We start from the raw sequence: 16,866 nt of genomic DNA, 5'->3' as shown, positions 1-16,866 counted from the left end.
CTTAATCAATCACACAAGGGAGACTAGGTTGAAGATGGATACAATCTACTCCAGCATTCAGAAGTCTCAAACAGTAACCACATCAAATGCATGCAGCTTCTAAGCCCGGCACAAGGGGTGCACTGAGTTTTCCTTTGGTTATTTTTATAGATTCCCGTTCTCTGCTAAAATTCTCCACCTTGAACATATTAATAACAATTATTTTTTAATTGAATAAATTTGATATGCAATATTGTGTAAATTTAAGATGTATAGCATGTTACTTTGATACACTTACATGTTGTAATATGTTTTTCAACACAGCAATATTTATCACATTATATAATTAGAGTATCATTGTCTATATTAATTATAATGTGAATTAGATCTCTATGGCTTATTTACTATTCATTACAAGTTTGTGCCCTTAAATACCATCACTCTTATCCCCCCTTCCAATCCTCTGGTAACAACCACTTTACTCTGTTTTTTACAGGTTTAACATTTTATATTCCACATATAAATGACATGATACAATACTTGTCTTTCTCTGACTTATCTCACTTAGCATAATGTGCTCAAGGTCCATCCATACTGTCACAGATTGGAGGATATCCTCCTCTCCCATGGCTGAATAATATTTCATTGTGTACATGTACCACAATTTTTCAGTCATTCATCTGTTGATGAGCATTTGGGTTGTTTCCATATTTTTGCTATGGCGAATAATGCTGTAATAAAAATTGGATTGCATATATCTCATTAAAATCCTGTTCTCTTTTTTGGGGAATATACCTAGAAGAGGAATTGCTGGATCATATGGTAGATCCATTTTTAATGTTTTGAGGAACCTCCATATCATTTTCCATAGTGGTTGGACCAAGTTACATTCCCACTAACAAGTATAAAGGTTCCATTTTCACCACGTCTTCACCAGCACCTGTTGTCTCTTGTCTTCTTGATGACATCCATTATAACAGGTATGAAGTGATATCTCATTGTGGTTTTGATTTGCATTTCCCTGATGATTAGCAATGTTGAGCATCTTTTCATGTCTGTTGTCCATTTTCATGTCCTCTTTGGAAAAATGTCTATTTAGCTCTTCTGCCCATTTTTTCACTGAATTGTTTGTTTTCTTATTAAGGAGACTGCATTCTTTATATATTTTGGATATTAACCCATATATGGTTTGCAAAAATTTTCTCCCATTCTATAAACCTACAGATGATTTAAGAAGCTTTGGGGATGTTTCTGGAAGATTCTATTGTTCATCTGGAGTGAGAACATCTATGAACATTTTTTCAAATCTGTTATCTCATTTTGTTAACTGTTTCTTTTGCTCTGCAGAAGCTATTGAGTTTGATGTAGTCCCATTTGTTGATTTTTGCTTTTGTTGCTTGTGCTTTTGGCATCATGTCCAAAAATCACTGCCAAAACCAAAATCAATGAGCTTCTTCCCTACATTTTCTTCTAGGAGTTTTATAATATCAGGTCTTTTGTTTAAGTCTTTGATCCATTTCAGGTTAATTTTTGTGAAAGAGAGTTCCAATTTCATTGTCCTGCATGCATTTCTTCAGTTTTCTCAGCACCATTTATTGAAGAGACTATCATTTCCCCACTGGGTATTCTTGGCTCCCTTGTTGAAAATTAGTTGACAATACATGCTGGAATTTAATTCTGGGCTCTCTATTCTGTTTCACTGGTCAATGTGCTTATTTTTATGCCAGTAAAATACTGTTTTGATTAAAATTCCTAAGTATGATACCTTCAGCTTTATTTTTTTCCTCGGGATTTCTTTGGCCATTCAGTCTTTTGTGCGTCCACATAAACTTTAAGATTTTTTTCTTCTACTTCTGTGAAGAAGGCCTTTGGCATTTTGATGGTGACTATATGGAATTTGCAGATGGCTTTGGATAGTACGGCCATTTTAACATTATTAATTTTTCCAACCCATAAACACAAGATGTATTTCCATTTGTTTGTGTCTTCGATTTCTTTCAGCAAAGGCTCATAGTTTTCACTGTATAGATCTTTCATTTCCTTGGATAAGTTTATTCCTAAGCATTTATTGTTTTTGATGCTATCGTGACTGGGATAGTCTCCTTTATTTATTTCAGATCCTTCATCATTAGTGAAAAGAAATGTAATTGACTTCCGTATGTTGATTTTGTATCCTGCCACTTTACTGAAATTGTTGATTCATTCCAACAGCTTCTTGACTCTAGGATTTTTTTATGTAAGATCATATCATCAGCAAAAAGTGATAATTTTACTTCTTCCTTCCCAATTTGGATGCCTTTTATTCCTTTGTCTTGCCTAACTGCTCTAGCTAGGATTCCAGTACTGATTCAGTCTTGGTAGGTTCTGTGTTTCTAAAAATGCATCGATTTCTTCTAGGTTATGTAATCTGTTGACATATAACTGTTCATAACAGTCTCTTATGATTCTATATTTCTGTAGTCATCTGCAATGTCTCCTCTTTCATTTCTAATTTTACTTGAGTCTTATTTTTTTTCTTAGTTTAGCTAAAGGTTTGTCAATTTTGTTTATCTTTTCAAAGAACCAGCTCTCAGTTCCATTGATCCTTTCTATTGTTTTTCTGGTCTCTATTTCATTGTTTTCCTTTCTGATCTTTATTATTTCCTTCCTTCTACTAACTTTGGGCTTAATTTGCTTTTTTTTTAATTCCTTGAGGTATGAAGTTAGGTTGTTTATTTGAGATCTAATTTCTTAATATATGTGTATATTGCTATAAACTTTCCTCTCAGAACTGCTTTTGCTGCATCCCACAATATTTGATATACTGTATTTCCATTTTCATTTGCCTCAAGACTTTTTATTTCCCCTTTGATTTCTTCTTTGACCCAATGGTTTCTTATAAGTGTGTTGTTTAGTTTTCACATATTTTTAGATCTTTTCACTATCTTCTTGTTGTTGATTTCTAGTTTCATACCATTGTGATCAGAGAAGATGGTATGATTTCAATCTTAGATGTGCTAAGATTTGTTCTGTAGCCTATCATATGATCTATCCTGGAGAATGTTCCATGTGCACTTGAGAAGAATGTGTATTCTGCTGCTGTTGGATAGAATGTTCTGCACATGTCCATTTGTTTTAAAGTATGATTCAATTCCAACATTTCCTTGTTGAATTTGTTTGTATGATCCACTGCTGATAGTAGAATACTGAAGTTCCCTACAATTATTGTATTATTGTTTATTTCTCCCTTAAGATGTTATTATTCGCTTAATACATTTAAGCGAATAAATGCTTGCATGTTAGGAGCATATATATTTATGATTGTTATATCTTCTTGATATACTGGCCCCTTTATCATTATACAGTGACCTTGTCTCTTCTTACACTTTTTGACTTGAAGTCTATTTTGTCTGATATAAGTATGGTTATGCCCACCTTCTTTGGGTTGCCATTTACTTGGAATATCATCATCCATCCTTTCACTTTGAGCCTTTGTGTGTTTTCAGAGCTAAAGAGTCTCCTGTAGGTCACATATAATTGGGTCTTTTTTTTTTTTTAATCCATCCAGCCACACTGTGCCTTTGGATTGGTGAGTTCAATCCATTTACATTTAGGGTGATTATCTGATATGTAAGAATTTACTACTGCCATTTTATTTTTATCTTCTGTTATTTTTATCTCTCCACTGTTTCTTTTTCCTTCCGTTTCTGTCTACCTTTATAAGTTGGTGATTTTTCATGGTGATTTGCTCAGTCTCTCATTTTTTAAAAAATATTTATTTTCCTTGTTTTTTTTTGGCTGCATTGGATCTTAGCTGCAGCACACATGATCTCTGTTGAGGCATACAGGATCTTTTTATCATGGTGCATGGTCTGCTCGGGTTTCTCTCTAGTTGCAGCTCCTGGGCTTCCCTCTAGTTGTGGCGCACGGGCTCCAGGGCACCTGAGCTCTGTAGTTGTGGCACGTGGGCTCCAGAGAGAGTGGGCTCTGTAGTGTGTGGCGCACGGGCTCTCTCGTTGAGGCGCACGAGCTCAATAGATGTGGCACGCGGGCTCAGTTGCTCCACGGCATGTGGGATCTTAGTTCCCCGACCAGGGATCAAACCTGGGTCCCCTGCATTGGAAGGCAGATTCTTTACCACTGGATTGCCAGGGAAGTCCCTCCCCCTTTTTTTTAATGTTTCAATCTCCATTCTAGATTTTTGCATTGTGGGTACCATGAAATTGACATGAAACATTTCATAGATAAAATAGTCCTTTTTCTGCTGATAGCAATTTATCTTCATCTGCCTATGAAGGTTCCATTTTTTACTCTTCCCCTTTTACATTTTTGACATCACAAATTATCTTTTTATGTGGTGATTACAAGTTGTGGCAGCTACAGTTCTTTTCCTTTAAATTTTATACTCTAATTAAGAGTTTAATATACTATTCTAAAAAAGGTTAGTTTTCTGTCTAACATCTTAATCAGAGCTTTGTGTACTTTCATCTTTCATTTCAGCTTGAAGAGCTCTTTTCAACATTTCCTGTAAGGCAGGTCTAGTGGTGAACTGCCTCAGCTTTTGTTTGTCTGGGAAAGCCTTTATTTCTCCTTCATATATGAAGGATCATTTTGCCAAATTGAATATTCTTGGTTGGCAGCTTTTATCTTTCAATATGTTGAATATGTCATTCCACTCTCTCCTGGCCTATAAGAGTTTCTCCTAAGAAATCTGCTGATAGCCTAATGAAGGTAATCTTGTAGGCTACTATTTTTCCTTGCCGTCTTTTAAAGCTATCAGTGACCTTTGACAGCTTTAATATAATCTGTCTTGCAGAATGTCTTTCTGTGTTGAAATAATTAGTGGTTCTATTAGCTTTGTGGACTTGTATATCCAGTTCCTCCTCCAGGTCTGGGAAGTTCTCAGATATTATTTCTTTAATACACCCTCTGCTCCCTTTTCTCTCTCTTCTCCTTCTTTTGGCTCATTAGATGAAGTCCAAGAGTTCTTGCAGGGTTTCTTCACTTTTAAAAAATCTTATTTCTCTCTCCTCTGCCACCTCAATCATCTCTATATTCCTGTCCTTGAGCTCACTAAATTCCTTCTTCCATCTGACTGCTCTATTTCCACTGCGTTCTAATTCTTCATCCCACTTCTTGAGTTCTTCAGCTACAGGATTTCTGTTTGGTTCCTTTTTAGAATTTCAATCTCTTTGGTAAAGTACTCCTTCTGTTTGTTAATTTTATTCCTGAGATCACTGCACTGCCTAAGTTTTCCTGTAGCTCATTGAATTTCCTCATAACAGCTAATTTCAACTCTTTATCAGTTAGATCACAATATTCCATGTCCTTGGGTTTGGTTGTTGGAAAACTGTCATTTTCTTTTTGTGATACCATATTACAATGATTTTTTCCCATGGTGTTTGATGAAAAGAGCCTTTGCTGACACGTTTGAAGTAGCAACACCTTTCTTTATTTAGGCAAGGCTTTGTTTACTTTGCTCCTAACAGTTCAGTACACTGGTAATTAGAAGACTTCCTTTTGTCTTCCAGAAGGTGGCGCTAGAGCACAGGTTTTTCATTTCTCTTACCAGTGCTAACTCATCACTAAGGTTGGGAGTTGGGAGTGGTGCAATAAAAACAAAACAAAACAAAAACTATCAGAGAAAAATGAAAGAGGGGAGGGTGGCTGGCGGCACAGTGAGGGAGGTGTATATTAAGCACTTCAGACTTTGGGTGTGCCCACATCCTAGTAGAGGGATCCCCAAGTTTGGGGCTGGGGGGGACGGGCAGCCAGCAACCGTGGGCAGTCCTCTTGCCAGAATCCTAGGACCGACAGCGGGAGATGCTTTCCTTCAGTTTTTTTTGCCTGCCTAATTCTCTTTCCTTTCCCTCCCCCAGTCACTGAGGTCGCTCCTCAGAGAGAGCAACAAGCTCCTGCAGCTGCAGCATGCAGAGCTGGGCAGACCCCACTGACCACCTTCACCCTCACCTCCTCTGCCAAAAAGGTCTGTGCTGGCCCATGGCTAGACCTGCTGCCACCATTCCCTCACTCCACAGCCTCTTCTGCAGTCCAATCTACCCCCTTTCAGGTACACAGATGGATGGATCTCTCGAGTGTTCTGGTATGCTATGCAGAAGCGCTTTTTTTTTTTTTTTTTGGTTATGCATGTCCAGTTAGATGTAAATTGAAGGGCAGAGAAAAAAGGAACAACTCACACCACCATGATGCTGACATAACTCCAATCACAGTTATTTTAAAGTCCATGTCCGATAGCTTTAATATCTGAATCCCTAGGGTTTTTTTTCTATTGTCTTGGCCTTGTCTCCTGGAATGTTAAACACTGTGTGTGAAAAACTGTAGAGGGTCCACCTGATTTTATTTCCCTACAGAGAATAAAGATAGGAGGCAGATCATCTTAATAAGTCTAGGATTAAGCTGATTCGAAGGATTTCAGTCTTCAGGGAGTTGCAACCAAAACCCAACTGGTTACCTGGGACTCTCCTTGATAAATTACGAACTCCAGCTGTTGTTCTCCCCAGGATTCAAACTCTGCAGTGCCTTTTAGCCATTGCTCTCTGTTTGGCTTCTTACAGTTACCATTTTTACAAACTGGCAAATGACTCAAAGAGAAAAGCCAAATAAAACGTCAGACTCACTCCAATGCATTTTTCTTCTCCCAGGGATAGTGATCACTCAAGTCCTGACTGCCTTCAGATTTTAAATTTTCTCCAGATTTTCTAATTGTTTGTAACTAGAAAATTGATTTGATGCAAGTTAGAAATCATAGCCAGATATGGAAGTCAATCACACTGGAAAAAAATGTATATGCAATAACAGAATATTAAAGTTAAAAAGAACTTTATAGATTATCTACGCCAACTTTCCATTCAAACTAGAAATTTTATGGCAACAATCTTGGTAGCCATCTGGTACCCAAGCATGTCAATAACAGAAATGAAACTGACGTGTGGCATAAGTTGTAGCATTCCTAGTCAGTCTCCTTGATAGAAAGATCCTCATTATTCTGGATTATAATTTGCCTCCTTAAAACATTCACTCAATAGTCACCGTTCTATCCTCCAAAGCATCACTGAATACGGGGACTCCTTTTTCCAGATGATGGTACTTTAGTTGTCTAAAACCAGCTATCACACTTAAAATAGGTTTTCTCATAGCATGAAAAATATTCTTTACCATACCTCATATGGCATACATACTTTTTGAACTCCCCTAGTTATAATGATCATTCTCTGAATGAAACATAATTGGCTAAGATTTTTTCCAAATTGTGGAACAAAGAACTAAACCCAATATTCAAAATTTAGCTTAATATGAAGTACAGAACTATACTACCTCTACAACTATCAATTAATATGGCCCCTATATGTCTATTTTCTATCCAATAACAATTTTTACATTTAAGCACTCATAATATATATTTCCAAAACTCATGGTCAGACAGAATTTCAACATCTTAGGAGCTGCTATCAACTGTTCTACTCTTTTATGCACCTGTTTTTTGTTTCCGTTTTTAACCAAGTGCTAGATTTGACACTTATCCCTATTAAATTCTACCTAGCAATTCAAGCAGTTGATACAAATTTAAATTCTGACTCTGTGATTTGTCTATTAATTACCTCATCTAGCTTTGTACTACCCTAAATAGGAAATCTTACTATACTTATTAAATAGGATAACCGACAAAGATTTCCCTTTAGAATGACTCCTAAATTCTTTGCGAATAGTTGTTCATCAGCAATAAGACATTCAGAGCACATTTCTTTATCTTATCCAAAAAGCTACCATAAGACACAAAGTCAAATTTCTTACTAAAAGCAAATTTACAGCATACAGTATACTATCTAGTATACTAGTATACTAGATAGTATACTATGTTATACTATCCAACTATGAATTAGTAGAGCACTAAGAGGGCCTGGTTTAAATCTGAGTAAAAGATGGATTCATCATATCATATTTGACTTAGAATTCAAATGTGAGAGAAGAATCATATAAGTAAATTCTGTGATGAATATTTTCCTCTTTATTTTAAATTAGTAAATCATCTGTTGTAGTATCATTGACACATTTTTAACACTGGTAAAAATAGTTTGCTTAAAATCCAATATGACTAAACATGATAGATGCTTAATATATATTCGTTCTATTATTTCATTAACTAAGTCTGGAAGAACTGAAGTCAATTATGGAATACATATGGTACCAAGTTATGCTCTAACACATTAAAAACAAAAATTAAATAACTAATATTTATGGTATTTATCAAGTAAAGAATTTAGAAAAATTTATGGTATATTTAAAATTTTAATTCCATTATTTTCAATTATGATAGCTAGATAACTTATAACTAATTTATAATTTAGAAATTGAGAGATGTTAAATGAGAACATATTGCTCATTGTGTTTTTAATAGCGTGTAAAATGTACAAAATACTATGAAGAAAAAAGATTCTAAAAAAGTATTTTAATAAACTGATACAGAAGCATTCAGGATAAGAGACATTACAGCAAGATTTGATGATTATATAAAAGGCTGTTTAAAAAAACTAAGGGCAAATTAAAAAAAGAATTATTAACACTTTAAAAACTAAAGCACCACCAAAAGAAATACAGTAAAATTTATCAGAGGCAAACATTGCTAACCATAAGACACCACTTAAGCAAGAATACTGTTCCCTTGAAGGGGTGAAGGTTTCTATTATTAGCAGAGATAAGAGCTGCCTCAAATTCTTTCCTTAATAACACCAAACTAAAAATAAAATGGTTCGCCACGTTTCAAAATAAACACATTGCTTTGCACATGCGTTTCAATGGTTTAAATAATAGATAAAGATCTATTCAACCTGATTCAAAGTGTTTGCTCTTATATTTGCATCTAATAAATATACTAGGGAGATTGGCTCTCACTTTCATAATCCTTTCAGTATTTTAGGGGTCTTGTGCCCCCACTTTCTCATTATCTCTTAAAGGATTTGAGATTAGATCTTCTGTTAGATCCAATTAAATTATCTACCTGGTTTCAAAAAATTAACTGCTTTCTCTATAAAATATTTTCTCTATCATCAAGGAAACCACAGGAATCTCAGAATAAATGGGGCAGTGTTATCATTACAAAACAGTATGAAATGCTTTAAGGAAGGCTAACATGGACCACGAGGTAAGTGAATATTTTGACATGTTCTTACAAAAAAGAAACAAACAAACAAAACAAAAAACAAAAAAACCTAGATAAAGCAGTGCTGTGTCAGCATGGGAAAGGGAGAGAGTCCACAGAATTGAAGTAATTTCCTCAGTAAATGATCAATTACAAAAATCCTTTCTAATTTACATAAATATGTTAGGAGAAAGTTTGTAGAAAGGCATTTTTAGCTCAGAGTCTGCATTTTCCATAGTTCTACAAAAAATGAACTGCATGTATTATTTTGGTTCTACTCTCAGTAGAACCTTGACAACAAGCCACCCATAAAAACTGCCAACTGCTGCTCACATCCTCCTCCCTTTTCCAGCTTTGCCTCCTTCTTCCAAGAGTTCTATGATCACTACCATGAGACCTGGAATATACATCTGTTACATGTTTGCATATATGCATTGCATGCATTCGCATGGTGTACAGAAGATGGTGATAAGTGAGCAGCATCTAGAGAATTAGATTAATGAACATATTCAAATGAAATAGGAAAGAAGACCAGGGAAAAATAAAACAGGAGATAGTAAACTCTTCCTCCTCATCATCAAATAAATTCTGGTCTCAGAACCAGATCACAGATTATTCTCAGAGTTCAGCAAATTACAGGTTTAAGTACATAATAGGACCCAAGTATATATAAAGTACTTAAAAGTTAAGTACTTGTATCTTTTCACCTACATTTTCTCCTGTACTACTCTCAACAGTATAAAAGAACATATAGTCTTATTCCCTTTTTCAGAGATCAAGTGACTTTGGCTTAAGGGCGCATAGCTGGCTTATATAACAGCAAACTTCCACACCAGGCCTTCTAAAATCCAGTGTTCTCTATACTATATACCATGTTGACTTTGTGGACTTAACCTGAAATCTGTCCATCGTTTATAACTTTGTTTCCTATGGAAAAATATCTTTTGAGAGTCAATGGATTACACAATATGAACAAAATCCATGCAGCACTAAGGACAAAATTACCTATGTTGAAATCATAAAAAACAACATATAAATCAGCAGAAACAAAAAACAAAACCCTAAATAGCACACTGTTCACTTAATTGTTTGAGAGATACGATGAATTGATTTTCATTCCAACACTAATGTTCTACTATTTCAGAAAAAATATAGCTTCATTATTTGGAAGTATTGTTTAACAGTTGTTTAGAATTTGCATATTTTCAAAAGTAAAATCAGTTCAGCTAGCAACTTACATGAACATTCAGTTATTCCCATTTCATTTTTATTTTATTCATTTTCCATATTTGTGAAAAAACAAATTTCATGGCTTAACCAAAAAGGATACTGCATTTTAATATAAACATTAATAATTATCATATAGCACAAATGAATTAGTCATTGGGAACTTTCCAATGCAGGCAACCAAAAAATAGGGGCAGATTATAAAAGCTCTGTCTCAATGTTGCAATCAGAATTGCAATCAGCAAACACTTATTAACACCTCACACAGGGTGCAGGATTCACTCACAATGGCCCTGTATCTAGTCATCTCCACAACAGTGCCATCTATTTGTACGGAAATTTATTTTTTAAAGCCATTTTAGTGCCTCAACTCATTTAATCCTCCAAAAAATTCTAGAAAGCAGGTAGGCCAAGTGTTGTTATTGCCATTTTACAAAGGAGGAAACAGGCTCAGAGAAGTTGAATGGTTTTCCCAAATTCATATAACTGGCTGTGGTATGGAATTAAAATCCCCAGCTAATGCCTTCCTAAACCAATGTTCTTTCTTCCTAGGACATCAAGCTATTTTTTTTACAAATTTTCTTTAGAAAGGTTACAGGTAATCTTTAGTCAAGGTTATTTTCATAATGGGGGTGAACCCTGAAATACCCAGTATTTTTAAAAATTTGGGTTAAAACTGTCAGAATTCAGTAAATTTATCATGTAAAAAATGGGATGGATTAAGGCACCAGAGTAAAATTTATATGAAAATATAATTTTTAACCAACCATATGGAGTTTCAAAAAAACTGTTATTGGCTGTAAATTTGGATTAAAATAAATACATTTAAATCTTATTTTCTTAATCCTTGATAAATATCTATGGACATGTAAAAATTATATCCTTGTAGGTTTGAAACTCACAAGATATCACACTATGCATTTTTACTTTCCATTCCATATACCACAGACTTTCATCAGAGAACCCTGAATTTGCCATTTCTGCCACTTACTAGCGCCATGACCTTGGGCAAATTACTTAAAGTAGCTGATTCTCAATATCTACATTAGTAAAATGGAGATAATATCAAATGCAGGGAATAAATAAAATCAATTGCATATATAGTAAACATAGTAAGAACTAATTCAAGTTGTAGCTTTTATCACTAAAGTGTTACAAATGTGTTTCCCTTTTCTTTTGCTTTATATTACATCTTTATTTCAGCTCTGGTCTTCAGTAATTCAAATTTCCATTAAGCTGGAAGGAACAATTAAACGTTCCCATTTTTTGAAATTAAATCTTTAAAAAATAAGTTGTAAAAGACCTCACAAATTTCACGTTCTAGTGCCGTGCTTTAGGAAAAGAAGAAAACAAAGCCCAGAGAGGTTAAATGTCTTGTTTAGGGCCTTGATACTACATGAGAGTCAAAAACAATGCCAGTGTGGGCCCCAAGTACCATAGGTGTAACTCTGAGGCCCACCAACTGACCAGGTAGTTGTCCAAAATCTAATTTATCATTTAGGACTTGCTACTTACATTTCAAAAAAGTAACATTACTTGTTTAAAAAAAATTAATAAAAATTTTTCCATTTGCTTATCTTTCCTGTTATCTAAAAAATAAGTGGGGAATTAATAAAATATTTACTTAATTCCTTGAAAGCCAATTTTGTGAGCCATGCACATAACTATTTGAAAAACAGAAGAAGTAATGCCTTGATGAGACCCTGTTGACTAGAAAAGGCTACTTTGACTACTAAGGATCCTATAGTGTACAATTCCAATGAAGAGTAATTATTTCATAAACCAAATCTATGAGTCCTCACCTCAAAAATACAGGCTTCTTTTTAAACAAATAATTACCATTATATTAAAAACATTTTTTTTCTTCAACCAGTGTATAACACAAACACCAGATCTATTCTAGAATTTCTATCACGTTCATTATTTAGATAAGAACTGAGCAAGTCTAATTACAAGAGCTCTTAAACTGAAGTTCTACCTTACCCTGGAAAGAGTAAGAGCCAAAACAATCAATATACAGAAAAAAATTTAAGTAGATAAAAAGCATTACTTCGAAACCCTGACAGCCCATATAATGTGTTTCCATAAGCACTCCCCTTGTACTCTTACACTAGAACAATGGAGAAAAATCAATTTAGAATATTTTAAATAAGGCTTCAATTATTTATCAACAAATAGAAGGATTTCCATATGCTTTTTAAAAATAGCTTGAAACCAGTACTATTAAATGAAAACTAGTTATTTCCATTTTTGTTTACCGTACCTAACTTTGGTCTGTAAAATCAACAACTGAAGTTAAACTTTCAATATCTGTAAATAATAATAGTTAAGAGAGAAGGCACATAAAATATTCATCACTCCTCCATTTCCATGTTTTTATAGCCATATAAAACTAAATCATTTACTACTAAGTTTTTTAGTAGAAATTAAATTTACGAAGTCTAACTCTATACCAAATAAAAATGCATGTATTTTCAACAAACGCTGCTGGGACAATTGGATATCCATATTCAAAACGTTGGCCTTAGAAGCTCATCTTACACCATATTCAAATTTTAACTCAAAATGGGTCATAGACATAAATGTAAGAGCTAAAACAATAAAACATTTATTTAAAAAAAAAATACGAGCAAATCCTTGAAACCCAAAGCAAAGATTTCTTAAATATAACACCAAAAGCATCATCCATAGAAGGAAAAAAGTCAATAAACTGGACCTCATAAAAATTCAAAACATTTATACTTTAGAAGACACCATTAAGAAAATGAAAAGTCAAACAACTGACCTGGAGAAAATATTTGTAGTAAGGGACTTGTATCCAGAATTTATTAAAAAAGGTTCTTATAAACTCAACTTACAACAAATAACTCAACAAATGAACTCAATATATGAATAGACATTTCGCCCAAGGAGATACACAAATGGCTAATCAGTACATGAAAAGATGTTCAGCATCATTAGTCACTAGGAAAGTGCAAACTGAAACCGCAATGAGATACCATTTCACACCTCCTAGAACAGCTATAATAAGACAATAAACAAATCTTAGGATTTGGAGAAATAAGAACCCTCATACATTGTTGGTGGGATTGTAAAATGATACAACCACTTTGGAAAAGTCTGCAGTTTCCCCAAAAGCTAAAAACAAAACTATGATATGACCCAACAATTCTGCTCTTAGGTATCTACCCAATGTGTCCGAGAACATATATCCACACAAAGATTTGCATATGAACGTTTGTGGTGGCATTATTTGTAATAGCCTCAAACGGAAAACAATGGCCATCAACGGGTGACTGCATAGGCAGAATGTGGCATACTCATGCAATGGAATATTATTTAGCAATAAAAAGGAACAAACTACTGACACATGCTATGTCATGCATGAAACTCAAAAGCATTGTTAAAGAAGTCAGACACGAGAGACTCCATATTGAACGATCTCATTTATAAGAAATGTCCAGAGAAAGCAGATTTATCCAGACAGAAAACAGATTAGCAGTTTCCTAGGGCTGAGGGTTAACTATAAATGGGCATGAGGAATCTTACTGCGGTGATGAAAATGTTCTAAAATCGATTTATGATGATGGCTGTACCATTCGGTAGTTACTAAAAATCACTGAATTGTACACTTGGAATGGGTGAATTTTATGATATGTAAAATACACCTGAATAAAGCTGTGTTTAAAACGCATGTGCTTTTGTTTCTAGTCCCTTAAGGAATTACAAGTGACCTTGAACGACACTGGAGTTAGGGGCACTGAACCCCAGGCAGTTGAAAACCTGTATTTAACTTTACAGTCAGCCTGCAGTATCCATGATTCCGCATTCTAGGAGTCAACCAACCTGGGACTGTATAACACTGTAGTATGTATTTAGTGAAAAAAGTCTGCTGTAGGAGTAGACCTGTACAGTTCAAACTCGTGTTGTTCCAGGGTCAACTGTAAATGAGTAATTTTAGACTGCAGCAACTTATATAATTTTTATTAAGCAATTGTACTAATTCTAACCTTGGATGGGAAACCACAGCCTAACTTTGGAGAAGTGCTAATATAGTGTTAGGAACACCCCCCCAGTTGGTTGCTCACTGGGAAGGGGTCCTCCAGGAAAAGGATTTCTCATAAATCAAAGTACCTTCTGTTGGTTTATATTTTAAGAAGTAAGTGCCTAGAAGCAGCTCAAGAATATATACAAAAGATATTTAAGGTGTCCTATGACAATGGACCGATTGATCTGATGGGTGTTTTAGCCAACATTCAGATTACAGAAGAATTTAAAAAGACAAAATTTTAACACAATTTGAAAGGGCGTAGGGTACATTATATAACCTGGAGAGTGTACATGTCTAGATGGCAAAGGTTTGAGGGTATAACGTCAAAACACAATAGCCCTTAGTAATGTCACAGGCATTAATCCAATTCCTGGATCCTCCTATATTCATTTTAAATATATTCTCCTAACTGTCCACTTTATGATGTCTTTCAAACCTAAGCCAGGACTTCACAGCCCTCACAGGACTTCAAAGAATTTTACAAACTTGAGGTTCTTTACACAAATACCACCCTGTCTGTGAGGCCTTGCCTGACAATCTTATTGAAAATTGCTAACCTCACTGAACTCCCTATCCTCCCTTCTCTGATTCATTTTTCTCAATAGCACTAAAAATACTGTATACTGAATATTTTATATACATATTGCAATTATTGTTTGTCTTCCCCTACTAGAAGAGAAGCTTCACAAAAGGAGAGATTTTTAATCTGATTTTGCTCCTAGGGTATCCCCATTACCTAGAACAGTGCCTGGCACATTGTAGGCACTCAATAAGTGTTTTCTGAACAAACAAAAGGGTACCAGACACGTGGAAGTAAATAAGAGCTGATCCTTGCTACAGGAATGAACGAGTCTCTTCTATCCATTTAACAGCCTTGATTTAAGGTTAAAATATGATTTTTTAAGGAAATAGAGGCCTCAATAAAATCTCCAAACTGCCTAATATTTCCCCTGCAAAAAGAAAAAAAAACAGCAAACATTTTACTTATAATATTGGATTTGCAACAATCAAAAGAGAAGTTTGTTTTTGTTTGTTTTTTAAAGAGAAGTATTTTTAATAAGCTCGTTCTAATTCTGGAGAGAGGACAAATTAAATCCCACGTGACCCTCATTAACAAGAAAAACAGGAAAGTTCAATACTTAACTAGTAAGAAGTAAAGTAAAAAATTTCAAAACCAGCCTGTTTTACTACACCCAAAATGGGATCCCATCACCAAGAATACAGACCTCAGCAGAGCATGTCTTAGCAGTTCTGGCCTCAGCCCTACATCCTCCAAGATCCCCATCACCGTCCTCCCCATCCCAGAAGCCTTCCTAGAACCATTTTACAAACACCAACCAACCTTCAGACCTCCCAGTTCTGATTAAGCCCTGACCCAAGACAGCTGCATTCCGGCGTTTCACACAGGCATCAGAAAGACCCACCCCGCTCTTGCTCCGGGAGCATCCCCTAAACTGTCATCCCCACCAACCCAGAGTCTGGGAGCACGAAAGAATCGGGATGTCAGGGACCGCCCAGCCTGGCCAAAATTAGAGGACATTTTAGACTTTCATCACGGTTCTGCCAATTTCAGTGTGACCTTGAGAACGTTCCTAGACCCCTAGGGGTCCCCGTTTTCTCACGTTTAAGGTGAAGATAACACCTGCACCTGCTATAAGAATTAAAGGCGATCACACGTGAAGCACCTAACTGGGCACCTGGCACGAAATGGAAACTCCACCATCAGGAACGTGGGTCATTCCCCAGTCCTATCCGTACAGCCTCCCAGCTGGAAGGCATCTCGCCCTACAGCACAGTCTCCCGGCTTCACAGAGGAGGGCACTGAGCTCCGCCGGGAGAAACTCGGTGGGCGCCGGCCCTGGACCCCGCGACGCCCGCGCCCCAGCCCGCGCCCCCTCGCCCCAGCCCGCAGCTGCCGCGGGGCGAGGCGCTGCACGCTGCCCTCCCGGGGTCCCCAGGCTCCGCGCGGCCCGGGCGGGGCCACTCCACCTGCCGCCAGGCCCCGCCACCCGCTGCCAGCCGCCCGCCCGCGGCCCGGGGCTCCCGAGCTCCGGGGCTCCGGGGCTTGGCCTCCCGCGAGGTTGGCAGCTCGGCGCGGCGGCCTCGGCGCATACTCAACTCTTCACTTTGCCGAAGGTGCCGACGCCCAGGGTGTCCCCCAGCACGTAGTGTCCGATCTTCACCCGCCCGTCATGCTTCTGCTTCTCAGCCATGTTCGGGGCGCGCAGCCTCGCGCCGCCGCCCGCGCCGCCGCCGCCGCGAGCTCTTCTGTGCTGCCGCCGCCGCCTACCCACAGTGCAGCGGGCCCGCGGGGGGCGGGGGCCCAAGACGCCGGGGACCAGGCGAGGCGGGGGCGGGGGGGCCCACGAGCAGGTGGGCGGGGCGGGGGGGCGTGTGCGCGCCCACCCCCCGGGGCGGGCGGCCGGGGTGGGCGCTGGACGGCGAGCGCTGCGGGAGGAGTGGAGGGAGGGCC

General features: G+C 37.0%; 1 protein-coding gene across 2 annotated transcripts in view; it reads right to left on the bottom strand.

The window, feature by feature from the left end:
• Positions 1-16,606, bottom strand: part of PRKAA2 (protein kinase AMP-activated catalytic subunit alpha 2) — a gene marked incomplete at both ends in the record, with an annotated part of 56,673 nt that extends 40,067 nt beyond the window's left edge. The window contains one exon of one of the 2 annotated variants that reach the window (XM_079727241.1): positions 16,513-16,606. In XM_079727241.1, coding sequence (XP_079583367.1) covers positions 16,513-16,606 — 94 coding nt within the window. Of the gene's footprint in view, positions 1-6,230; positions 6,355-16,512 lie in introns of those variants that run through there. The other variant, XM_079727240.1, reaches the window with a different exon arrangement.
• Positions 16,607-16,866: the final 260 nt, after the last annotated feature.

This window comes from Hyperoodon ampullatus (assembly GCF_949752795.1).
Source record: "Hyperoodon ampullatus genome assembly, chromosome: 2".
In the NCBI taxonomy this organism is placed as follows: Eukaryota; Metazoa; Chordata; class Mammalia; order Artiodactyla; family Ziphiidae; genus Hyperoodon; species Hyperoodon ampullatus.
Note: the sequence above shows the minus strand (reverse complement) of the source record. Positions and strands in the feature narration are given on the sequence as shown.